Source organism: Lacerta agilis, chromosome 3 (genome assembly GCF_009819535.1).
Source record: "Lacerta agilis isolate rLacAgi1 chromosome 3, rLacAgi1.pri, whole genome shotgun sequence".
NCBI classification, from domain to species: Eukaryota; Metazoa; Chordata; class Lepidosauria; order Squamata; family Lacertidae; genus Lacerta; species Lacerta agilis.
The window spans coordinates 8,070,474-8,097,983 of record NC_046314.1 but is presented as its reverse complement, the minus strand read 5'-3'; the positions used below and the strand labels follow the sequence as shown (position 1 = coordinate 8,097,983).

General features: G+C 42.6%; 1 protein-coding gene across 2 annotated transcripts; it reads right to left on the bottom strand.

Annotated features, from left to right (window-relative positions):
- Positions 1-1,877: 1,877 nt before the first annotated feature.
- On the bottom strand, positions 1,878-27,451 carry VPS36 (vacuolar protein sorting 36 homolog). Of its 2 annotated transcripts, XM_033142758.1 has the most exons (14): positions 27,326-27,451; positions 25,503-25,571; positions 24,261-24,331; positions 20,709-20,823; positions 20,057-20,146; positions 18,820-18,906; positions 15,635-15,667; positions 14,872-14,949; positions 11,422-11,556; positions 8,537-8,602; positions 6,970-7,034; positions 4,924-5,008; positions 2,763-2,839; positions 1,878-2,671 (listed from the first exon to the last, which is right to left on the bottom strand). In XM_033142758.1, exons 1-14 carry the CDS (start codon positions 27,419-27,421, stop codon positions 2,578-2,580), a joined length of 1,161 nt encoding a protein of 386 aa, XP_032998649.1. In that variant the 5' UTR covers positions 27,422-27,451; the 3' UTR covers positions 1,878-2,577. The 2 variants fall into 2 exon arrangements, with proteins under 2 accessions (XP_032998649.1, XP_032998650.1); XM_033142759.1 differs by lacking the exon at positions 8,537-8,602.
- Between the last annotated feature and the right edge of the window lie 59 nt (positions 27,452-27,510).

Here is a 27,510-nt window from a genome sequence, read left to right as displayed (position 1 = left end):
AAGCTCTATGATGGAAAGTTTTGGTAACCTTACTCTTATGTGATCAGTTATGCAGGGCAGGGCTTACCTGGGCCACCCAATATTGTATTCAAGTTGGCACTTCTGGTTGGAGTTGGTTGGTTGGAGTCCAACACATATGGAGGGCACCAATTTGTGCAATAATGCACATGTCAAATTTGTGTGAAGTACTGTTCCACTCACAGCTTGGTCATGTGAAGTGCGCTCCATGTCTTGCCTCGCATAACAAAGACTTCCATTTTCCTACTACTGAACTGGAGAGAGATTATCTGTCATAACACACACACACAAACATGTATGCTAAAAGCTGTTGATTTATGTAGTTTTTTTCATAACCCCACAAAACCCCAATCAGCAGTTTCTTGAAGGAAACTGACAAAACACCCTATTTAAAAAGATCAGTAAGATCAGTGGTCTGTCTGTGGATTTATGGCTGAAGACAGGAGACGGCACATCCATCACATTAAAATATTAATATTGTTTGAACTGCATTTTTATGAGGTATAACCTTATTATATGAGGTTATTATATGCATGCTGATCTAATAATGAGGTTCACTGTATTCAACGAACCTTGCTCAGAGGCAATTGTGTGTACATTAACAGCCGAAGACTGTTATCCAATTAATTTTTTTAAATTAGTTGAACAAGTATGCCTGGTAAGTGTGCATGTGATTAAAATAGTTTTGAAGAGGAAGAAGCATGGAACCTGTGTTTGTAAGTTGGTGCATGTCCTGATTCCTATTCTCGGGACACGGTACTCTAACTCTTAGTTCCAGGAAAACCAAGTGTTTTATTGAAGATGTCAGCACACGGTCTAGGCATTAGCTCAAGGTATAGGGGACATGGAAAGCTGTCTGTGGACAAATGCTGGCTCCCTTGGCCTGAAAAGTTAGATGAGCACTGCACCCCCGTTGCCTTTGGCTGGACTTAACTGCCCAGGGGTCCTTTACATTTTACCTTTACAGGGGACATGGTTCATAAGCCTACAACAGAGCTCTAAGGTACATGGCGAAAGAGTAACTAAGATGTTGTCCCAACACTTGACACACCCCTCCTGCTTAACTTTTAAAGAGGGGTGGGATCAATCATTTGCATGGTTCTTGTCCCGGATGAGAAGATGAAAGTGTGCAGCATGTCCTTAGTGATTGGGGCCAGAGTTCAACCCCCTGACTATTATTCCGCCTCTGGTTCAGTTCAGCTGGCTCCTTGTCTACTACGGGAATTTCCCTTTCAGAGATTCTTGTCTACTACGGGAATTTCCCTCTCAGAGATTCTGCCACAAATCCTGCCATCCCTGCCCCATCCCAGTTGGTGCCACAGGCCAATGACAGCACATGTTATAAGTCTCCTGCTAGGAGAGTGGAGGAAGAAATTCCCCGCGACTTGAAACCACAGTTTTTTCTGGAGACTCTTTCTTACGTTGATAAATTAATATGAGACAACTTTTTAGTTGATCAGAAGGGTTTTAATCAGCTAATCTAGCCAATTAATAAACTAAATATTGCAGCTGTACTTAAAATATCTATTCATATCAGACATTATAATGACACATCTTCCATAACACAAAGCAAGCACACAACTCCAATAGGATTACTGTTATTTGGTAAAACATAATAATGGTGTAAGAACACATCACATATGATGCTAAGGAATTCTCCCTATTAAAATGGGTTTGTCTTTCACAGAAACTGACACAGTGATAACTTCCACCCAGGTAAGAGAATTGGTGCTCAAATGAATGACTGTTTTTTTAAAGAAAGTGTATTTAGCTGGCAGAATTCCTCATAGCTAGGCAAAAGAAGACAAAAATAGCAACACCATGGAGCTGAGAATCAAAGAATGAAAGGAAGGAAATCGGAGTTCACAATGCTTATTGTCTTAACGTTCAGCACAAAGCAACACGCTGGTGTCTACATTTTTTATAATACAGATTAATCCTTCCTCTGAAGAAAGTTTATAGGCAAACATACCCAGGAAGATTTCCCCGAAATGTAGGCACTTTCAAATTGAATTATTCAGTAGTAACTGGAAAAAAGGGCAAACACGCTCTGTATCGTGTTACGTTCACACCAGTGATCTTCTTCTAACACTACTGAAAACATGATTGCTTTGGAGTTGCAGATACAAAGTCCATAGTAAAAATGGAATAGGGGAAAATGTACTAAGCAAACAGCACGCTTTGTGCTGTCTACTCTTGCAAGTAGGTCACAATAACATCCCCACCTTTCCTGAATCACTTAACTGCCTTCCTCTGTAATTTAACAGCACAAGGTTTCTAGTGTATCAAATCTGTCCTCTTAAGAAAGAAGTTTCAAATTAGTCCTCTGCATTAATTATCCCACACGACCTGCACACAGTTGCAACATAACATAATTTATGCACTCTTTTATGTTCCTCTTTCTTCATCTTTCCACATAGGGCCCACCGCCACCTCAGGAAATGTTTGTGCACCATCACAAGGTCAACTGGGCAAAAGGTAGATCATTTGGCTTCTTTTCGTCCAGCCTACATGTGGCAAGCATATTTGAACGGAGGGGAAGACAGAGCTAACGTATCATTAACTCTGCGTGAGAAATAAATTTGGGTAGAATCTCAAGCCTTCTACAGAATCATCTCTGCAAAGTTGGCCCATCTTTTCAGCTAGAAGCAGCCTAGAAAAAGAAAAAGAAGTACTTGTGTTATTTTTAATAGAAGTCTTGAGCTATTAAAAATGGAAGGAAAATTTGTTGTTTATTTGTTTACCTTTCTTTAGCTAAAAGTACAGACATTCCCACAAGCTTTGCAAACTCTTCTGCTGTAAGAGATCCCTTTTCAGAGACCTAATGGACAAAAATTATAAAATAAAAGCTTTGCATGGGTAATTCCAGTGACCAACATACATTTGTAAACTTATTTACATAACATTTTGTGTTAATTTAATGTTCATTGAAGTTCAAATAATATTAGCTATTTATGTGTTAACTGGATTGATCTTCCCTACAAAAATAACCAAGAAGTAGATATAGCTTAAATGCTTTCTTTTCATCGTGTTTCAAAAGATGTGACTGACACAACAGTTTTGCAACATCACAAATTTATCCTTAAGACAATTATACATACACGTGCACACACACTTCAACAGGTAGTGAGGTCTGTACATAACATGTAATCTGTAATATGTAAGAGTCATGATGGTCCCTCTCTCTCTCTCTCTCTCTCTCTCTCTCTCTCTCTCTCTCGCTCCCTTTTAAACTAAGTGTAAACTGTGCATCCATGGTATGGTGATCCAGTACAACTGTGGTTCCAATTATACACTGTCCCAAAGACAGATACGGATCTCACACGTTATAAGGAACACTGCTTGTGCCTGGTTTCGCACATTTAGTATCTGCTAAATGACAAAGTGTTGAAGTGCTGGATTTTGATTATGGAGCCCTGGATTCAAATCCTTGTTTGGCTACGATGATCTCTTTGTGGCCCTGAGAAAGTCACCATCTCTCACCTTAACCCACTTCTCGGGTTTGTAGCAAGACAAAAGGTAGGATAACCTCATATACAACGAGCCATAGCTCCTTACAGAAAATGCGATGGAACAATTCCGTCTTCACAACATGTGAAGCAGCGGTCATTTTTTTTCAGTCCCGCCCCTCCACTCCAGTAACAGGAAGTCCTTTGAAGTAGGCAATGTGTCCCTAACCTGCAGGTCAAATACCAGGCCTTTCCTGCTTAGCAAACGTTTAGTTAGGATTTAAGAAACTTCGGGTTAAAAACCTGTACTGGAAATCTGCTGCTGAAAGTTCGTAGAATTCAGCAGAAGCCCTACGACACTGGAGGAAGGCAAGATAGCCTGCTCCTGCGAGATATCCCAGCAGAACTTTCTCAGTATGCTTGCAAAGCCATGCAGGGCGAGAACACATGTACCGTATCCTATACTCTTTATATGCACAGGAACACTCATTTTGACACCAGAATCACAGAACTGGCAAGGGTATCGGGAGGCCACCCTGTCCAACCCTTGCTCAACGTAAAGAGTTGATCTGAAAGGGAGGTGCTGGGGCTTTTCAGCCTCTTGCCCCTTTTGGCAGCTGTCTGGCTGGGAAAGGGAGCAGAGATGGAGGTTGGAGGGGCAGGATCAACACAGTTTAGTAGGGTAGGAGGGCTAGAAAAAAAATTCACATCTGGCAAACAGTGTGCCTCTTTGGTTTCATATAGTACATGGGGAGATGTGTCTAAAAGCCCAGGACAGAAATTTTCACAGCCCTCTAGCAGCTATGGTGGCTCATTAACCAGCAGTAATGTATCTAGCATTCACTCTGGAAGTGTTGACCAAACAAAGTGTTGACACTTGATTCTGACCAAACAAAGCCTCCTGCAAAATATACATCAGGGACAAGGGACTAATACTGCAGAAAATTACACCATCTTTTGCATAAAGGCAGGCAATGGGAATACAGAGACAAGAGATCTGTCTTAACCAGGAGTCAGCAAACTTTTTCAGCAGGGGGCCGGTCCACTCCCTCAGACCTTGTGGGGGGCCGGACTATATTTTGAAAAAAATAATAATGAATGAATTCCTATGCCCCACAAATAACCCTGAGATGCATTTTAAATAAAAGCACACATTCTACTCAGGTAAAAACACGCTGATTCCCACCCAGACCATCCACAGGCCGCATTTAGAAGGCGATTGGGCCGCATCCAGCCTCTGGGCCTTAGTTTGGGGACCCCTGGTCTTGACTGTATCCAGCTATGCTGAGGTTGAAGCAGGTGTGTGTCTATTCTTCTGGCATGTAAAAATGTGTGGGTCTCGGTGCATGTGTATTTACAAAAGGAAACAGTACATAGATTTGAAGCTTGGTGACAATAACAGAAAGCACCAATCTTTCTTTAACAGATTGCTTAAGAAAATAAAACGTTTACATACTGTCTCTAAGGCAGAAGCCACCATCTCCTCTTCATTGTGGGACTGCAGCTCAATCACCATAACACCACTGTCAAATATACGCAGCCTAAACTCGAGACGAGGAAAAATACAAACCTTAACTAGAAGCCTGTAGCCAAAGAATTGGTTGATTAGCTCAAATTGATAAGTAAAATTTATTCCCATTTACGACTCTCCCCAGTGCTTTATGGGCCCTTGTTGTCCCTTAGCACTTCCAGGTCACAAGGAGGTAAAGAAAGAAGAATTCTCAACTGGCAGGTTTCTCCACAATCTGGCCAACTTCCTTTCTTTCAAAAGGCGCACAGCCTCAATTCTGATTTTTTTCCCTTTTCTTCTTCATACCTCCATCCTGCTTTTCATTGTCCTACTTCCTTTCACCATCCTGTGGCTTAAGGAGCCCTCCTAAGACTCCTTGCCCCATCTGTCCCCATAGCACAAACAGCCGTGGGGTAATTTCATTCCAGATCCCCCACACCTGAAACTAGCTCCTCCAGTCACATCAACACAATACATTTAAAGCATTTGGGTTGTTTTGGAATTGTATTTTTATGTGTTGGGCCAATGGCCGTAAATAAAACTTACTTACTTACATTTAAAGCACACTGCTCCCCCCAAAGAATGCTGGGAGCTGTAAACTGTGATCTTCAGATGAAGGGCAGTAAAGAAATTTAATAAACAACAACAACAACAACAACAGTTTACCGCTCACATTCCTCCAATTCCCATTACCCTTAAAAATTACAGATTCTGTGGGGGAAGTAATGTGCTTTAAATGTACAATGTGGATGAGACCCACTCCCTTCCTCAGGATATTGTTTAAAAGATATAAGAGCAAGGTAGTAAAGAACTGATTCTGGAGCCTGGTGTGGTTTCTGCAACCCTGAATACGCAAGGAAGCAGCACTATCAACTATTTCCTTTGAATAAGGTCCCCATTCACTGCTGAATAGAGCCTTCTCGGTAGCGGCACCTGCCCTGTGGAACGCCCTCCCATCAGATGTCAAGGAAATAAACAACTATGTGACCTTTAGAAGACACCTGAAGGCAGCCCTGTTTAGGTAAGCGTTTAATGTTTGATGTTTCATTGTGTTTCTACTACAGTGGTACCTTGGTTTACAACCATAATCCGTTCCGGAGGTCCGTTTGTAAACCAAAACAGGTTGTAGCCCAAGGTGCCATTTCGCCAATGGGGCCTCAAATTTTTTTTTTTCCACAATCCAAAAAAAATGGGTTGTAATTCAAAAAAAGGTTGCAAACCGGGACACACACTTCCGGGTTTGACCTGTTTGTAATCCAAAATGTATGCAAGCCAAGACGTACGCAAACCAAGGTACCACTGCATTTTGTTGGGAGCCGCCCAGAGTGGTTGGGGAAACCCAGCCAGATGGGCGGGGCATAAATAATAAATTACTATTATTACTGTATCATCATCATCATCACCACCACCATCATCATCATCATCATCATCATAAAGTGGCAAGAAGAAAGACTTAACACCATGACCTTCAGAAACATAGATATGCACCCATACTACCTGACAACTACAGCTCACATATACCTGCTGGGTTTTTCAAAAAATCAGTTGGTAAGGATGAGGCAAACACCAAACCTTAAGTGGGCATTTGACAAAAAATAGCATAACTGCAGCCATGTGCCTGGTTGCTTCGTGCTACTTTTTGGTTCCAAAGTCAGCATATTGGAGTTTTGGAAGTTATGAAAAAGGTATTCACAAGGGACGCAGAAGGAGGAGACAGGAGGAAGTCCCATTAAGATGTGAAGAAAAATTGAATTAATTTTAAGAGAAGTAATAAGTTGTTATTTTTGTTGTGTTTTGTTTGTTAATGTTTGTTGTTAATGTAGTTGTTAAGTTATTGTTTGTTTTTTGTTATGTTAAAAAACCTAATAAATATAATTTTAAAAAAAGTCAGCATATTGGAAGGAGGATGGGGGACCAAGCCCCATCATACCATTTCTGGGGGACAGGGGAAGGGAAAATATGAGTTAGAATTAAATTCTAAAGGATTCTCACCTGAGAGGTAATTTTAGTGCTTCCAACATCTTACACGCATTTACTAGATCTTCAGGCGAGAGCAGCTAATGGGGTGAGAACAGTTACATTAATCACATTGCAAGCATGTATTATTCTCTAAGTTGCCTCCTAGATTTTTTATTTTTATTTTTTTGCATTGTGGTGTGAATACAGAAGCAGTAAAATACATCAGTGTCAATTCAAATATGAATAGTGCTTACATGTATTAACAATCCCTACTCCTCCTCCAAACAAGAATATGTAAATCCTAAGAAATAATGGAGGTAACCACACATGAAGGAGTGGTTCATACATGTTAATCATGTGGATATTTACACCTGAAAATACATGTGTAGTATCAGTCATAGGAATTGTCTCCGAGTCAAACTACACATTAGGAAGGGAGCATAGCAGTCCAAAGGCCCCTAATAATCTGAAACACACATTTATTTGGTTTCAATGTTTTGCTGGCATTCTGTAACATGACAAATACCAGTGACCTCATAGCACACACCAAGCAAGGGAAACCCGTGACCCTCCAAATGCTGCTAAACTACAACTCCCATTGCTCCTAGTAAACAGATGGGGATGATGGGAATTGTAGTCCAACAGCACCTGAAGGGCCACATGTTCCTCACTACCGGCGTAAACAGTGACCACCAGTCTGTTGAGCTGGAATCAAAGAAACCCACACACATATTTTGCTAATGAAAGTAAAGTTTTACTGCAGCGATGGCAGAACACACCGAATGCTATTTAGCTTATGTTTCAAGCCAAGTTGCGTATTACGTGCTAGTCTTGTAGGTCTCGTAATCTGAAATGCGTAGTAGCTCGAATAGACTGCTCTCGCTCTCTGTGGACTTGATCTGGCTGGTCTGCAATGCAAGACATCTGTGCAATTCAGAAAGTATTCCTTTTGGCACTTGCTTGCTAGTCAGTCTGCAAGAAATGCAGATGACAGTACTTCTGGCTCTCATGCAACAGGCTTCAGCTATTCGAATAGCAAAATTTTTAAATCTTCTCTTCCCAATCTGTTTTGCTCACTCACTCCACATATTTTTTTTCTAATTTACTGACATCCATCTCCATGCCCACAGAACGTAACTGTGCTTAAGGTATTCTACAAGCCTTCATTTTATTTCAAAAAAATCTAAAACCTGTCCAATGCTTTACCATGGAATCTTGCGAACTCAATGCAAGGTCCAGTCGACCTCCAGATGTTGCTGGAACTCCCATAATCCCTGATCATTAGCCATCCTGGCCAGAGCTGATGGGAGCTGGAGTCCAAGAACATCTGGAAGGTCAAAGGTACGCCCGCCCCCGTCTTAATGCCTTCAAGACATTCTGTAGCACATTATTGGATGGAATTTACTCTGGAAAATTATCCTATCTTGTTAGCACTATTTTTATAATGTTCTTTTAAAGAAAATAGGAACAGCTAGACACCAAAGGGAAGAAACATTTCCCCATCCCTACAGAAACATTATTTCAGTTTTGGCTACTTGGAGAAGCATTAAGTTGGTCAAGACAGCTTTTGAGGAAATGGAACCAGGTAACTGTTCCTCACCTCCAAGCCCCGAGCACGATTCACCAAGCAATAAACCTCTGTGAGTGACATTATTCCTCCCCGCTCCTGTGGGACACAATGTCAGTTGGTAAGAGAGAACCAATTTAGAACATCCAGCCTGCTATCTCTAAGAAAATATGATTAGCTGGTTGACAACATCAACATGCCCAAGCAGAAGACATATCTGGAAATGCAAATGGCACAGAAGCTGCAGTAAACACAGTCCTAGAAATTTGGCAGTAGTTTCTAAAAGGTCGTATTCTTTTTCTATTTGACACTGCTCCAATGATTCAAGGGCCTGCTTCACATCTTACTTTCAAACAATAGTTAAGCCAATGTGCATGGAGTGAAAAATCACAGGTGTTTTGCTCCTTCTTGCTGCTGCTGCTGCGCTGCTAAGCCACCACATCACATCCAAACCCAGATTTGTGGTTGTTGTTGTTGTTCAGTCGTTCAGTCGTGTCCGACTCTTCATGACCCCATGGACCAGAGCACACCAGGCACGCCTATCCTTCACTGCCTCTCGCAGTTTGGCCAAACTCATGTTAGTAGCTTCGAGAACACTGTCCAACCATCTCATCCTCTGTCGTCCCCTTCTCCTTGTGCCCTCCATCTTTCCCAACATCAGGGTCTTTTCTAGGGAGTCTTCTGTTCTCATGGTGGCCAAAGTACTGGAGCCTCAACTTCAGGATCTGTAGATTTGTGGTTAGCTTTCCCCAAACAAATGATAGATGTTAAGTCAAGAATCTTGGTTACAACTTGTGGTTTGTTTGGAGAAAGCCAAGCTAGGAGCCTGGGTTTGGACAAAAGCAAATCATGCCTTAGTTCCCAGCAGCATGGTAGAAGCAGGGGAGGAGAGAAGTTCCTGTGATTTTTGACCTTGTGCAACAGCACGCTGCATGTTCCCCTTTCAACCATAGTTAAGCTTACCATGATTTAAGGTGATATACAAACACTGCCAGTGTGGATCTCCTGTGTACTCGGCAGTGGTAACAGAAGCAAATAATGTAGCTTCTGAGCAATTTCCCAGTTCTCCTTCAATATCCATTATACATCTTTATCATTGGATTGAAAAATTATACTGCGGCACCTATTCTTTAAATCTGCTCACAAAGGAGTATCACCACTGAAGAAAGTCCACATTTTAAAGAAGCATATTAGCAATAGTCTTAAAGAAATGGGAGTGCCGGATCACCTCATTTGTCTCCTGAGAAATCTCTATGTGGGACAAGAAGCTACAGTTAGAACTGGATATGGAACAACTGATTGGTTCAAAATTGGGAAAGGAGTACGACAAGGCTGTATATTGTCTCCCTGCTTATTTAACTTATATGCAGAATTCATCATGCGAAAGGCTGGACTGGATGAATCCCAAACCGGAATTAAGATTGCCGGAAAAAATATCAACAACCTCAGATATGCTGATGACACTACCTTGATGGCAGAAAGTGAGGAGGAATTAAAGAACCTTTTAATGAGGGTGAAAGAGGAGAGCGCAAAATATGGTCTGAAGCTCAACATCAAAAAAACTAAGATCATGGCCACTGGTCCCATCACCTCCTGGCAAATAGAAGGGGAAGAAATGGAGGCAGTGAGAGATTTCACTTTTTTGGGTTCCACGATCACTGCAGATGGTGACAGCAGTCACGAAATTAGAAGACGCCTGCTTCTTGGGAGAAAAGCAATGACAAACCTAGACAGCATCTTAAAAAGCAAAGACATCACCTTGCTGACAAAGGTCCGTATAGTTAAAGCTATGGTTTTCCCAGTAGTAATGTACGGAAGTGAGAGCTGGACCATAAAGAAGGCTGGTCGCCGAAGAATTGATGCTTTTGAATTATGGTGCTGGAGGAGACTCTTGAGAGTCCCATGGACTGCAAGAAGATCAAACCTATCCATTCTCAAAGAAATCAGCCCTGAGTGCTCACTAGAAGGACAGATCCTGAAGTTGAGGCTCCAGTACTTTGGCCACCTCATGAGAAGAGAAGACTCCCTGGAAAAGACCCTGATGTTGGGAAAGATGGAGGGCACAAGGAGAAGGGGACGACAGAGGATGAGATGGTTGGACAGTGTTCTCGAAGCTACTAACATGAGTTTGGCCAAACTGCGAGAGGCAGTGAAGGATAGGCGTGCCTGGCGTGCTCTGGTCCATGGGGTCACGAAGAGTCGGACACGACTGAACGACTGAACAACAACATTAGCAATAGTTCTGATCCAACAGAGCATGTACAGAAACGTCAGGGCTACATGTGCTCAGCCCCTACTTTTAAAAACCTAAACTCCTGTTGATCACCTTATGGTGAGGAAATGGGACTGTTTCCATCCCTCATTCCTCCTCTCAAAACAGCTGATAAGGTGGATTTTTATTTTTAAAAATAAGGCTGTGCATGCACAATCATGTTAGATGAGGCTGAGAAATTGCACGCACAGCACTGATTTATGCCTGCTTCTATGCATGCATAGCTTCGAGTTTGGCTGGGCAAATAATTTCAACTGAACACTGTCAGCCTCTGTTACCTGAGGCTGTTACTGCTAAAAAAAAGTTGTGGAAATTTCATTGTGAAATGCAAGATCTGCTAGTTTGGAATGCTAACTAAAAGAAATGCCAAGTTTGTTTTGTGTCGTTTTTAAAACTGGATGTGCATGCGAATTGCCTGCTAGAGTGCCCTTCTAACTCAGTTCTATTATTTAATTCTCCAAAGATTTAAAATGTGCCCCTGATTAATCTACTAACTGGACAGAATAAGGCCTTCGGTCATAATTTTGATCAAGTTGTATTATGGCTACAATCCTATGCATACATACTTAGTCCAAAGTAAATATGCACAAGAATATGAAATATGCATAGTAAATATGAAAGAAATTAAGATTCTTGAGTGCCTTACCTCTAAAGGTGCCTGTAAAATGCCAGCTAGTTGCTTTGCCAGTTGCATATGGAAATGTGTTCCAGATCCATGGGTTTCCCTGGTGACTGGATTAGCTATGCCCATGCTCAACAGGTATGATTTAAACCTGATTGTCTGTGGAAATAGGAGAGGGTGGGTGGAATAACAATACGTGTTAAGATGCCATATTCTTAACAAACAAATGCATCCAAGACAGATGAACGAACGTACAAAAAGCCTGCTGGATCAGGCCAGTGCCCCATCTAGCCCAGTGTACTGTTCTTGTAGGGTCAAATTCAACATAGCGTTAAGGCAAACATTCCAACAAAGCAAGGTGCGACGAACCTCCACTTCAGACTCTCCCCTCGTTACTAAGTGAATTTTTAATCAGGTGTTCTGGGTCAAATTACAATGCACCCCATCTGTCCCTCTGAGGTCCGTCTGTTATTGCCCTTCCCTTTGATTAATAATCTGGGAATTTCTTAGTAACGGGAGTTTTCCTGTCCAGTGGCTGTGGCCGGTTATATCCTCTGCTCTGGGCTTCAGGGGTTAACCTCTCCTTTGCCTACAGTTTGGGGTCTCTCCTTATTAGATCCCCTCACTATATCAGTTAGCTAAGCCCTCTTAGCAACTCTGTGGCAATACCAGGGTTTCCGCCCGCTAGCCCCTCCTGAGTGAAACTCCAAGACACAAACTATCACCCTTCAGTTTAGTTTTGTCCTTTCCCTGAGTTCACCTCCTCAAGAGCCTATATAACTCGCTGGACCAAATGAACGACGATATTTTCTTAGCTCAACAATAAGAGGTCTTTATTTTTTACAGAACATAACGGTTTCAGTGATGGTTCATAAGCTTAGTTTCATAACAGTGTAAACTCTTTCTTTCAGCAACATATACATATCTTCAACGATCCTAACCTAACCTAAACCTAACCCTAACCTGGCCCCACACCCTCCTTCTTCCAGTCACCACTCTCTCCACACTAACGACTCCTCCCTCCTTTTAAAGAGTGGAATGTCCCGCCTCCCAAGGGGTATCTGCCACTCAAACTGGGGTGCCCATTAACTCCTAAAGCACCGTGGGTTTCTGAACATCCCCTAACTTAGATCTGATTCATTACACAAGGGTTTCTCCTTCCACAGTGGAAGTTTAACTGCCTCTCTCCTGTCCCGCATGCTTCCTAAACCTGTTCTATGGGTTCTCTCAAACCTTTGGAGCCGATTTGGGGTGTGCAGGACGCACACAAGGGGAAGGAAGGAGTCCTGTTGCTCAAGCAGAGATGCCTATGGGAAGCATGCAAGCAGGACCCGAGTTCAGCAGCAACCCTCCTCTCCTGTGGTTTCCAGCAACTGGTATTCAGAAGCACACTGCTTCTGGCAGTGGACACGGAACACAGCCAACACCCTCATCCTCCACACTAGTCTAATCCTCTTTTAAATCCATCCAAGTTGGTGGCCAGCACTTCCTCCTGTGGGCACAGTTGGCCCATCCTGAATCTTCCAACGTTCAACTTCACCAGATGTTCGTAAGTTCTTGTGTTATGAGGGGGGCAGGGGAACTTATCTTTATCCCCTTTCTCTGTATCATGCATCATGTTATGCAGTTCAGCCCTGTTGCTTCTTACCTGCCTTTTCTCTAAACTAAAACAACAACACCACCACCACCAAATGTTGTAACCTTTCCTCGTAGGGGGGGGGGGAAGAAGAAGAAGAAGAAGAAGAAGAAGAAGTAGAAGAAGAAGAAGAAGAGGAGGAGTTTGGATTTGATATCCCGCTTTATCACTACCCTAGGGAGTCTCAAAATGGCTCACATTCTCCTTCCCCTTCCTCTGTGAGGTGAGTGGGGCTGAGAGACTTCAAAGAAGTGTGACTAGCCCAAGGTCACCCAGCAGCTGCATGTGGAGGAGCGGGGAATCAAACCAGGTTCCCCAGATTACGAGTCTACCGCTCTTAACCACTACACCACACTGGTTGTTTCATTCCTTGGACGGAAGTTCTAGAAGTACTAAGAAGTTCCTAACAGGGGCGTAGCAACGTGGGGGCGGAGCGCCCCTGGTGCCACAGCTCCAGGGGTGACAAGGCATGCGGTTTGCCGGCGCTCCAGCGCTATATGGACGGTGCCGGGATCCTCTGCTCACAGCTGCAGACGCATGTAGAGGATCCTCTGTTTGTGGCTACAGCCATGAGCAGAGGATCCCGGCACCGTCCGTACGGTGCTGGAGCGGTAGCACCGGCAACCCGCTACATAGCGCACATGCACAGTCACTATGTACGGTGCATGCGCCGTACGTAGCGACGCTGCGCATGTGCGCTACGTAGCAACGCCCTGCCCCCAGGTGCACGTCATGTTTGCTGCTCTGGGTGCCCGAGCGGCTTCCTACACCTCTGGTTCCTAATATTCTAAAACAGGGAGATAACTGAGGAGTCAATGAGGTCTGCCAAAATTATGACCTGTGCTACATTCCCCATCTCCACTCAAGTTCACTCTTAAAATTCCCCAAAGAAAGAATTTGATGAAATTCTTTCTTTTTTCTTTCTCATTGATATTATGGATATTAATAGGTTAATTGAGATAAGATAGGATATGAATGGATCTGAATTACGAATATTGGTGAATGTAGATAAATTAGTTACAAAGTTACTAAAGTAAATTACTAAAGTAAATTAGAACTGAACGCAGATGAGAGAACGGGGGAAGTCCCCAATTAAGATTGGAAATAAGATTTAAATAATAATTAGCTGGTGTGTTCCTGTGTGTGTCGGGTTAGGTACGTATAAGTTTTTTGTTTTTGTTATTTGTAATTGTAGTGTTTCTGTATGTGTATGTTTTTATTTGTTGTTTAATGTGGAAATACCAATAAATTCTTTTTTTAAAAAAATTCCCCAAAGAAAACGAAATGCACCTGTCATACCCCTTGCCCAGCAAAGAACAGGTGCTATTCTTAGGAGGCCAAGCAAAGAAAGGCTTGGGAGTAGGAAATGGCCAGGACTCAGCATGTAGAGGAAGTGGATGCTGACAGCATTCTCCAAGTAGGAAAGACGCTGCCGTGGATTGCCAAGTCACCTTTTCCTCACCTACAAAAGACTGCTCTCCTGGAAATCAATCTGCTTGCAAGGAAGACCCTCAGCCAGCTTATCCCCATGGCAGCTGGGACAGATTTCTCATGAGACTATTCCATGTTCGGGAAACAGCCAATAAATTAAGCACCAATACCAGCATTATTGTGAATGAGCAAGAGAAGACTGTAGGTGCAAGTGCATGCTTATTTTCAACTATAGGCGAGGTTGTGGGTTGAGGCAAAGCACTGCAGTGAAGTTTCATAGATCACCAGCATTTGTTATGCCATATTACCAATTCAGAGTTTGGCAGCATTATATGTATTATCATGGCAGCTTAAGTCCATGTTTCTCAGAGTGTGTTGGCATCTAGTGCATTAAAATATTAACTGACCTCATCTTCTGTGATGTCACCTTGCTTTTCTTTGATCTTGTTAGCAATCGATTTGGACAATTCCACCATTTCCTTAGCCTATTAAAACACAGCATAGAGACAAGACGCAGCTGTTGAAGACAGAACACTTCACCATGAGCCTCTGATGCAGAATCATGCTTTGAGGGGCTTCCAAGCAGGACATCTTGCAGATTTAATCAAGGCCACTTCCAGACTGTGGCTAATTTCAGGTAGGATTCAGTCACAACCTAACCAATTCAGGCTGCACAATTAGATTTGACTGGGTAGTCTTCCACAACAAACCCACTTCTCCAAAATGTTGGATATTTTTGCCATAAGGAAATGCACTGGAACACGTGAAGTAACACTTACTTTGACATAACATCCAATCTCTCTGCAAACAAATCAGGATGAATGCTCAATAAACAGACTGCCTAGAAGTACCCCAACTGTTAGCACAAGGAGATAGCTAGGGAAAGGGAGCTTCTGGACACAATCTGAGCGTTCCTTCTCTCACAAATGTAATGCTAATCATTAGTGTAGGAAGATTCAATCATGACCTCAATGATGATTTGCTATGGGATTGGGGTGCAGTCTGAGCCACATCCCCCTGCTTCTTGCCCACTTAGAAGCGGATCCTTCAGACACCATCACATGTTATCTGCAACATTCAGCAGGGCATGCCCAACATTCTGCTTAACAATGGTTCTCTGGATGGGGCCTAGCCAATTTAAATTCAGAGAGGTAAAAAGTGATACTTTACCTTTTCCATCAGCTTGCTGAGGTCTTCAAAAGCCTGCAATAATCAGACACAGGTAACGTTTTCCTCACTTACAGAAAGACAGACTAATTGCATCATTACAATACTGTATTTCTTCCACCGCTGCCAAAACCAAAGCCCTTAAAATAATTATGGTTTCTAACATTTTAAGACCATGTGCTTTAAAACTGTAATTAGGAAGATTCTAGCCCTGTGCTTTGTAATCTGAGCAGACTGTTTCTGTATGGCTAGCATGCTGTGTGTTAAGAGGTCCTCATCTTCCAGATAAGAGAGTGGGGTCATTTTAAGTCAATGGTTGGCAGTAAATGACCTTTAATACTCAGATTTCAAGGTGGACTTCCGGCGGCGACGCCATCGCCGGGTGGTCGAAGGCTGCTTCGGGTCCGAAGCGCCTTGTCCATCCCGGGGGTTAGGAGCCGCGATTTCAAAAGCTTGTACTTATATTTAAATATTCATAGGCAAGGCTAATTAATAAAGGAAAGTACCATGTATGCCATATATGAGTTCCCTGAAGAAAAGCAGGGTAGAAATGTAATAAATAATTATAGTTGTATACCACCCATATAACTTGAGTTCTCTGGGCAGTTTGCAGACCATTAAAATACAATATGAAACAACATGATATATGAACAACACTAAAACTAATTTGGGGGAAATCAAAATAGCTAAAACCAACACAAATATTGCAAACAATTAAAAACCATGAACTGCAAACATAAACCTGACATCTCATCAAAATCTGGAAGCACTTAACAAGACATTATTGCATACAACATTGCCTCCCCAATTATTTACCAAATTCACTATTCTAACCTAACTGAAATGATCAAACCTTTAGCATCTTATACATGTTGTCAGTAACTTGCAGAAAAACAAGCCAGCAGAAAGAGAAAAACAGATCTAGATAAATAAAGGGCATGCTGTAAATAATTCTTCCCCTGTCTAATTTATTCACGCCCAAGTACAAAGGAGAATGTGCACACACCTAACAGGAATTTCCTCAGAAAAACAAAGAACTAAGGGAATGAATTTTTATCAGCAGCAAACAGCAGGTGCAGGAAACCCATTCTGTAATGCAGGGCACAAGTTCTGAAATAAACTGATTGATAACTGCAAAGCAGATTTCCCTATGTTTTCAACACAGTTTGATTTCTTTTATCCTCTGATAAACAAGAGTGGAAGAGAACAACACAGGGGCACAGAAAATTGCCTCATACCAAGTCAGAACATTGGTCTATCTAGCTTAGTATTGTCTACCTTGGCAGGCAAACTCTTCTGGATTTCAAACAGGGCTGTCTCCCAGCCCTACCGAGAATCTTCAGCATACAAGGCAGATTCTCTACTGGTGGCACAAGAAAACTGGCTGCTTCGGCTGCAAACAGTAGCCTCATAGCTCTTCCCCCACCAGGCCTCCCTGATACCACAAAGTTAAAGAGAACATGCCACATGTCTGCTTGGAGACCTTTGAAAAATTAAGCAATATAGAAATGCTTGGAAATGAATGAATGAATGAAATAGTCATTGTGCTGTAAGATGACCCTTTCCCAATCTATTTCATGGGATGAAGTGTAGTGGGAAGGAGGTGGAAAATGAATAGCAACACACCATGGGGTGGGGGGAAGACCAGCAGGAAACAAGGGGCTACTATATTGTTCAGCTCCACCCTAATTTTTTATGTGCCTGTTGTAAAAAGAGGAGAGTAAAGTAAATCCTTATAAAAACGATAGAGATCAATTTGTTGCAGTAAACAATAAGGAGTGACAATGATGTGGGTATAATATTCTTGTTCTGAAAACAAGGAAATTCTACCACAAATTCTACAAAAATCACAATAGCCAGAATAAACAAAAACAAGCTGTTACAAATACTAGGAAGCAAATCATTAGGAAAAAGAAACCCTCATGTTTATAGAATTCCCAACCCCCTTCTTCCTTCTGCCCCTTGCCACTAGCTAGGCTGCATTCATATGGCCTTAAACGGCTCTTTGTTTTTCTAACCCTTAGAAAATGCTTTTGGGTTTCTTCGGACTATTGGAAAAACCTGCATTTTTTCTCTGTGTACAACGTTTTGAGTCAGCCAGGCCTGATCCAGTGATACCATGGCAATACCTTTGTCCAAAGCAACGGAGGAGGAAAGGATTGCTATACAGCAGGCGTAGGCAAACTTGGCCCTCCAGGTGTATTGGGACTACAACTCCCATCATCCCTAGCTAACAGGACCAGTGGTCAGGGATGATGGGAATTATAGTCCCAAAACATCTGGACGGCTGAGTTTGCCTATGCCTGCTATATAGGTTTGACTCTTTATAAAAATTATCACTGGAAATGTGCCCTGCGATGCTGAGCCTCGAATGCGCAAAACTCAAGGAACAATGCAGCAAGACAGTGCAGCTTCTAAAACAGAGCTTTGCACACTGTGATTTGTGACACGTTAGTGTGCCGGCTGCAGTGTACAGCTGTGTTGCACGAACGCTGCCTGCATTCTTTCTGGGGCTGGAAAGGGATTAGTAAAACTAAATTACTGTGTTGTGAAATGATTGTTTAAAAAGTGTGTCAACCAACATGAAAAGTTTGGAAAGCTATGCTCTAAAACATAGAACATTTTAAAGTGGTGTGGAAAAACACAGTTACACCACGGGCATTTATATGTGATGCTTATACGGGCATGTTGCACACAGCTCTCACTATTGCAACTGATGCACCGGCTAAAGGAAGAATGGCATTTTTGATTACTTGACTATATAATTTCTATATCGCTTAATTTATTAAAACTATCTCTAAGCAGCACACAGAAAACTGAAGCAATATCAGACAACTTAAACTAACGTTAACTTAACTTTCTCAAATAACAAATTATGCTATGCAAGCACTGGAAGAAAATAATTTTTCCACAAATGAAGCATTCACTTCATAAGACACCTATATCTTGTGCAACAGCTGCGTAAAAAGTGCAATAACTGCATATGTAGAGAGAGATACATCCTTTGCAAAAGCCCGTAAGCACCGGTCCTATTTAAAAATTATATATTCTTAAATATATTACACATCTAGCTCCCAAACACAACAACTGTGATCCAAATATATTGACAGACTTTGCCTATCAGCAGCTTCCAACGACTCAAGAGAGTTACCAAAAAATTCTGCACATGAAATTCCAATATTATTCACCTCGGAAATGTTTTTATCCATCTCTTTTCTTCTTTCTTCTAATTTTCTCTCAATACCTACAATTCCTGCAGCTCTTATTCTCCCTGTCTGGAAAAAAAATACATCAAAAAAGGGGTTACGAAGGAAGTGCTTAGAGTTCCTTCCTTTTGGACACAAGTAAAGTCTGTGCCTGCCTTGTAACATCTGCGAGATCAGGGACATGGGGTGTATTTAGAAACAACCAGGGGCACCACCCAGGGGGCTGCAAGCCCCCCCCCCAAAAAAATTCAAGGAGGGATCGGGCCCCCTAAATATTCCGTGGCCTGAGACGGGCCCCGTTAGGTCTTCTCACGACTGCGAAGGTGTCGGGAGAGGCTGTGCAGGTCAGTGCACATTTAGTGCACCTCATTTAGTGTTACAGTGGAACCCCGGGTTACGCACACCCCCGGGTTGCGGACGTTTTGAGTTAAGAACGGCCGTAACCTGGAAGCGTTTCCGGAGCGCGTGCGACCCCTGGATGCACACAAATCGCCCTACTTCCGGTTTTTTGGTGCTTTTTTGTGCGTTCGGGATACGCCCACCCGCGTTATGCACCCAGAACGGATCACGTGCATAACCCGGGGTTCCACTGTTGTTGGTTTTTTTTTGCAAAGTGAGATATGTCAAGCCTTTATTTTTTTTGTTTTTTTTGTTTTTTTAATATGAACTTTATTTAGATTTAACAATTTCACAACAAATTTAAAAACCTTTCGTAGGTACAAATACAAAGGAATAACAACAACCACAAAAGATAAAAAACAAAAACAACAAAAATAGAAACCACAAAAAGTTGAAAAGGAGAAAGGAAAAAGAAATAAAGGAAAAAGAGAAGGAAAAAAAAGGGTAAGACTAAGTGTATAGTCACGTAAGTAGCTTCTACCAATGCAAGAGAGACACAAGCAGAGGAAACAAAAAACAATAGTTAATTCTAATTACACATTATTCAACTTTTTTCCTTTCCTATATTCCTCCCTGCATTGCTACAATTCTACACAAATAATCTATTACCCGGGGTTCCACTGTATTTCTAAATGCAACTATATAATCAGCTTCATGTTTTCAAATTACATTACCTGTCAAAAACAGCCAATTTTAATTAACATTGTGGGGTGTGGGGGGGGAGTGTTACATAATAAAACAGTTGCATAAAGTAAAAAGAATACTTATTGAAATGCTTATTTGAAAGCAAAGGTCCAATAATCAGAAACTGCATAAACACCTGCGAGCCTCTGGTAACATCTATGGTCTGAGAAGCAGGCATGTTCTCCCACCTCCGCTGAGTCATTTCTTCCGATAGCCTTCTGTAGAACTGTGAAGAGGTTTAAAAAAAGAAAGGAGGAAAGGAGGGACGGTAATTCCAAGGATACTATGAAATTGATTTAAATATACAGTGATGCCTCGCAAGACGAAATTAATTCGTTCTGCGAGTAATGTCGTCTAGCGAAAATTTCGTCTTGCAAAGCACGGACGGGGGAAGCGCAGTTTGACGAAGGAAAAAAAACGCGAAAATTTTTCGTCTTGCGAGTCGCGCCCATAGGGAAATTCGTCTTGCGAGTCACCCATTCGTTAGCAAATGCCTTTCGTCTAGCGAGTTTTTCGTCTAGCGAGGCATTCGTCTTGCGAGGTACCACTGTATTTAGTATTTTCTAAACAAAAGCAATTTCATAAAAGTAATTTCTCAAAGCTACAAATACGTATCGGACTGAGTTTTACTGCATCACTTATCTTTACAGATCTCAAACGTTTAGCAGTCCATACCAGCATGTTACAAGCAAGACACAATAGTAATAAACAGTATCTATACACAAATGCAATTTATAAAACCCAGACCAATATCACCTCACCCATCAGACTAAAAATACATACAATACCTCAATCTGTCCATGTTCTTTGAAAGAAAGTTTGATGTATGAGTATTTACTACTCTGGAAAGGGCCAGGCTCCTTGTTGGAAGGTACTGGATGAAGATGAACCACTATTTTCGCACTGAAGAGATGGGAAGAGGAAGAGAGAGAAAATATCTATGTGCCCTGTACTTATAAAAAAGCAAGGTCGGTTCCTAAATATTAACAAATGTAGATTTTTAAAGTTTTATGTAGTCTTTTATCACAGGCTAAAAATATAGCTGCTGGAATGTAATATAACATGTTTCTTATAAATTTTCAAGAATTCATTCAGTTGTTAAGAATTTTAAACATCAAATAGTTTTCAGAATATTTCATCTCTCTCTTTATATGTAACAGGAGATTCAAGGCAGACAAAAAGGAACTTAGTTAGAAAGGACCCTGAGGGTCACCTAATCCAACCTCTACAATGCAGGAATCCCAAATTTAAGGATACACCCTTGTGCAAATTAATTGAAACAATGTAGTTCGTTGTACAAAACTCACATATACTACACTATTTTTAAGCAGAATTTGAACACGGTTTGGCATGGAGTGTACTAGTTTTGAACAGTTACAGGTGCGTAGCTGTGTTGGTCTGCCATAGTCAAAACTTAGTTGGTCTCTAAGGTGCTACTGGAAAGAATTTTTTATTTTATTTTGTTTTAGTTTTGAACAGTCACTGTTGATTTTCGGATCCCTGTACCACACCTGAATCAGTGTCTGAATGAGCTTCTCCATAGTCGTACAGTCTACAGCACGGAGGCAACTTTTGCATATAGCCCACAAATTCTCAATGGGATTTACATCTGGGGAATTCCCTGGCCAATCAAGTACCTGTATTTGCTGCTCTGTCATGAATTTCTTCACCACTTTCAATGTGTGACAGGGGGCTAGGTCCTGCTGCAATATCCCAGTACCTTCAGGATACCTCTCTTCCAGCTCTGGAATAACTATTTTTCGTAGAACCTCAATATATATAAGAGAGCCTCAATATATATAAGAGAGCCAGTTTGGTGTAGTGGTTAAGAGTGGCAGACTCGTAATCTGGGGAACCGGGTTCGTGTCTGCACTCCTCCACATGCAGCTGCTGGGTGACCTTGGGCTAGTCACACTTCTCTGAAGTCTCTCAGCCCCACTCACCTCACAGAGTGTTTGTTGTGGGGGAGGAAGGGAAAGGAGAATGTTAGCCGCTTTGAGACTCCTTCGGGTAGTGAAAAGCGGGATATCAAATCCAAACTCTTCTTCTTCTTCTTATATTGTGGCGAGCGCATCATTCATTCTATTGGCTGCAGGCTTCCAACACCATAATGATCAACTGACTTTTCGTGTTTGTTTTGAGTACAGGATTACGGGCAAGACAGAAAACATGCTTTGTTTCAATTAATTTGCACAAGGGTGTACATGACAGATAGCCAACGAAGTCCATCGTCTCTCATGGGAGTCCATTCCACTATCAAACGGCTCTGATGTTTAGTCAGAATCTCCTTTCTTATAACTTGAATCCATTGGTTTGGGACCTAGCCTCTGAAGCAGGAGAAAACAAGACAGAAGTACTGTTTTGGGGGGACAGGAGGCGGGCAGGTGTGGAGGACTCCCTGGTCCTGAATGGGGTAACTGTGCCCCTGAAGGATCAGGTGCGCAGCCTGGGAGTCATTTTGGACTCACAGCTGTCCATGGAGGCACAGGTCAATTCTGTGTCCAGGGCAGCTGTTTATCAGCTCCATCTGGTACGCAGGCTGAGACCCTACCTGCCCGCGGACTGTCTCGCCAGAGTGGTGCATTCTCTAGTTATCTCCCGCTTGGACTACTGCAATGCACGCTATGTGGGGCTACCTTTGAAGGTGACCCAGAAACTACAACTAATCCAGAATGCGGCAGCTAGACTGGTGACTGGGAGCGGCCGCCAAGACCACATAACACCGGTCTTGAAAGACCTACATTGGGCTCCCAGTATGTTTCCGAGCACAATTCAAAGTGTTGGTGCTGACCTTTAAAGCCCTAAATGGCCTCGGTTCAGTATACCTGAAGGAGCGTCTCCACTCCCATTGTTCTGCCCGGACACTGAGGTCCAGCGCCGAGGGCCTTCTGGAAGTTCCCTCGTTGCAAGAAGCCAAGTTACAGGGAACCTGGCAGAGGGGGGGCCTTCTCGGTAGTGGCACCCGCCCTGTGGAACACCCTCCCAGTAGATGTCAAAGAGAAAAACAACTACCAGACTTTTAGAATACATCTGAAGGCAGCCCTGTTTAGGGAAGCTTTTAATGTTTAATTGACTATTGTATTGTATTTTAATATTTTGTTGGAAGCTTGCTCCCATCCTCCATGTGGCAGCCCTTTAGGTATTTGAACATTGCTATCATATCGTCTCTCAGTCTCCTCTTTATCAGGCTAAACATACCCATGAGGTTAGGCGCAGCGGCTTCTGCTAGTGGCAGCACTCCTATCTTCTGGGACAGGAATGGAGTGGGGTACGGCGCTGATGACAGAAGTGCTGGGATGGCAGCGGGGCAAAGGTGTACATGTAGCTGTACCCGCTGCTGCCACCGAGCGAGTGCTTCCTCTGCCCTGCCCTACCTGGTTCCAGCAAGCAGCAGTACCTTCTCAACTTGGAGGCAGTGCAGCAGTTGCAGAGGGCCTTCTCGGTAGTGGCGCCCGCCCTGTGGAACGCCCTCCCATCAGAAGTCAAGGGAATAAACAACTACCTGACATTCAGAAAATACCTGAAGGCAGCCCTGTTTAGGGAAGTTTTAAAACTGTGATATTTTAAATGTATTTTAATGTTTGGTGGAAGCCGCCCAGAGTGGCTGGGGAGACCCAGTCAGATGGGCGGGGTACAAATAAATTATTATTATTATTATTATATTATTATTATTATTATTATTATTATTATTATTATTATTATTATTACTGTCGCTGCTTTTCACACTGTGCATAGGTAAATGATAATATTTTTTACAAGATGCTTTGATAGCCACTAATAGAAAAGCTGCAATGCTCATGGAAGACAAACATGCCAAGCTCCCTGGACTAAGTAGCCAGCACTACCAGAGGCTACTGCAACAGGCTGATCAATTCAACTTTTATGTCCGCCCTTCACAAGCAGACCCAAGGTGGGTTACATGTATCGTAGAACAAATTAGGACAGGAGCGTCTCCACCCGCATCGTTTGGCCCAGACACTGAGGTCCAGCTCCGAGGTCCTTCTGGTGGTTCCCTAATTGAGAGAAGTGAAGTTAAAGGGAACCAGGCCGAGGGCCTTCTCGGTAGTAGCGCCTGCCATGTGGAATGCTCTCCCGTCGGATGTAAAGGAGATAAACAATTATATGACTTTCCATAGACAACTGAAGGCAGCCCTGTATTCCACAGGGAGGGCACCACTGCCAAGAACCCCACTCATCCTTGAATAAGGTTCTAAGAAAGGAAAATAAGGATGCATTGTGGATTGCATGATTGTGAAATAATGAATATTCCAAAAAATCCAGGGAAGCAACTGTCCCCAACGTAACAGATTTTGCTACAAACACACAGTACTGTATACTACCTTTTTCCTATCCCGGCTGCTTGTTCTTCAATGAAGATAATTTGGGAAAGTGGAATAGCCATACAACATTCCTAAAAGTAGCAATAGAGAGAACAAAAACAAAGACATTTTGATTGAATCCTGCTCTTATTTTAAGACTGTAGAATCACAGCATTGTTTTTGCACCGAGTTCTGCACCGAAACATTTCATGTGTAGAATTCTTGCCATTCTAGACCATTTTTGTTACTCTTGTACACAGGTGTGTGGAGAAAAAACCTCCCATGAATATGAAATAACAGCAACACATTGCTCAAAATAACATACATATTTTTTGCCTAAGTTATCCTGCAAGTATAAACTGTTTTTCACTGTTTTGGGTGCTGAAACTGCAAACATTTTGGGCTTATTAACATCTCCAGTTTAAATCTCTGTAGCTCAGATTACATAGATCCAATTTATTTCATTTCCACAGTTGTAATCCTTGCTGATTTTTATTCTTGAAACTAATTGTTTAATTATCCAAGAATAAAATCAATTAATCTACAGCCTTTTAAACTGGGGGGGAGGGTTTTTAGTTTTTGTTTGTTATTATGGTGTGTATTTTTGTGTTTTTATATTATAAACCGCCCTGTGATCTTCATATAGAAATTGAATTAATAATAGTTGTAGTGGTAGTAGTAGTAGATTAGCCAAAGACAGTAAAACCCTGTGAAGAGGCAAGGCTGTTGACTCACAATTCTCTAAATAACGTCCCCTCACAGCTAACCAGCCAGCTGAAAACAGTAATAAGCCTCCCCTTGCGCTTGCACAAATGCCAAACCCTCCCTTCTCCTTTAGAGAGGATGCAGGAAGATCAGAAATTTTCACTTTCATTTTTGAATCAGAATGCAGCATGTTGTCTAAACCCTAAATTGGGCTGCTTTACAGGTAATGCTAAGTCAAATTATGGTTTAGCATGGATACGCATGTGTCTTGGTTCACACTTAGTAATGCTCATCACTTTGCTCATCCCCAGGTTCTGCTGTAGGGACAGTAAAAGGAGTAAAGCCAATGTTTGGGCTTAGCGCTATGTCTGAGCCCAGATTTGTGGTATGTCTTGCTCCAAAACATACCACAGGCCATAACCAAGGTGTGTTCCAAGGCGTGTTCTTACGGCACATGGTGTGTTTGGGGGAGACAGTTTGCTCACACAACCATCACAGGCAAATTAACTTTTGCATATTGTATGGAAATTGTAGACGTACAAGAGTACTGAAACTTACATGGTTTTTCTGATCTCTCCAGATCAATCTGTGCGTACTCAGAAGCAATATGCCCGTATCAAACTTTACCTGGGTAAGGAAGATATATTTCAGTTCATCTAAGCCTTATCCAGTTTTTGCCCAATACGTAATTTAAAAATCATGCAGAGTACCTTACTAGATACTACTAAACACCCTGAGTGAGCAGGGCATCTGTTCTTACAGCGGGGCTTCTCCCTCTATTCCCCCCCCCCTTAAATCTGGAAGGCTGGATGAACTTCTAAAGCAGTTTTGGTGGGCACATAGGGAGAGATAAACTTTCCAAGTGTTCTTATGCTAAACCAAAGCTTAGGAATACTGTACAAGAAAATGTCATGTCAGCACTGACCGGCAGCTCTTCAGGGGCTACCAGCAGATATCAGGGATCAGGCTTAGAGCCTTCTGTATGCAATGCAGATTGCTCTACCGCTAAACCATGGCCCTTCTCCATTTGAAATTTCAATTATCAACTTTTGCTTCAGCTCCTTCTAGATTGTGCAGGTAGGCAGAACTGGTTGAAGCAAGCATGAGCAACAGGTTCATGGGTGCTTCCGCCTTTGAAATCTTTAAATCCAGGTCAGTCATCCTCCCCACCTATACAGTAATCTGTCACTTCCTGTAGCAAAATGGGAGGTGCTTCTTTTGACGCTCAAGTGGGAATTCAAGTACTATTTCCCAGGAATACCAGACAGTAAAGACTAGTATGAATTAGAATGAAGAAGCTTCAATACACATGAACCACAGATACTGTGAAAGCCGTAATAAAATGAGGCAAACTTTTGTAGAATAGAGCAGGCTTCTTGGTGCAGTTGTTACACTTGCAGTGTGTGGTGATGAGATCTTGTGCACTTGCATTGCTCCTTCATTGCCTGACTATGGATTTAAGTCAATTGACTAAGTGTTCTCTAAACCAGAGGTGCAAACTGCCCTGTGGAAAGGAACAGGAGTGTGAGGCAGGCAGGGACCACCTCACAGCCTGCTCCAAACAGGGCTATCTACCACCAACTGCACTATACAAAAAGACCTCAATGACTTGCTCTGCTCTGACACTGTTTCAGTGTGATTTTGTTCATTCATTCTGATTTCAAAGGTGAGATGCTATTACAGCGTAATAATAAAGAAAACAAAAAAAAAAAGCCACATGTGATCTGTGTATGAACGCTCCAGAAAAAATCCAGATAATTTAGCAATCCTAACCTACTTAAGATGCAGGCAAGAAAACTTTTAAAAAGATGTTGTATTGATAACCTCTGATTCAAAAACAAAGCTGGAATGTAGAGGAAGACACTGAAATGAGTACTGTAATGGGAGAGAGAACCACAATCCGCACCCTTCTGCAACAAATTCACTACCTTGCTTGATGCTTCCCGATACTACAAAGCTCCATTAAATCCAAAATTATACTTCTGGACACCTTGCCTAGGGATGATCTACCGTTCCAATACCTGCGACAGGTAAGAGAAATCAGCAAAGCCCCACCCATGGGAGGTGGCGGGGTTCGAACGACCGAGCAAAATTCTCCCTGCAAGTAGAAAACGGAGCGGAGAGGGGCAGCAGCAGCAGCCTATCTCCCCCTTGACACCCTAACTTTCTAGATGCAGAGCGCCTTCCCTCAATTTTCTGCGGGATATTTTTTTCTTTTTAAAAATCCTCCTTAGGGCGATAAGGACCTCTTAAAAGAGGAAACCTCTGCATGCAGCTCGCTGGCAGCTTCCTCCAGCCTACGCCACTGCCTTGCCTGCCTAGCCCAGGCCGGTGTCGGCTCCCAGGCCTGCCTGCCCCGCGCCACGGCCATCTCCTCCGACCTTCTCCTCGCCGTCGTAGAGGCGGACGCCGCGCTGCTGCGTGACCAGGTTCTCGTGGATATCCAGGAGGCCGTTGGTCCAGCCGAAGCGGTCCATGGCGCTTAGGCCAAGCCCTGCCTCCCTCCCTCCCTCCCTCCCTCGGCAGGCAGAGGGGATGGCGGACCCGCCCCTCCAGCACCGCCCCG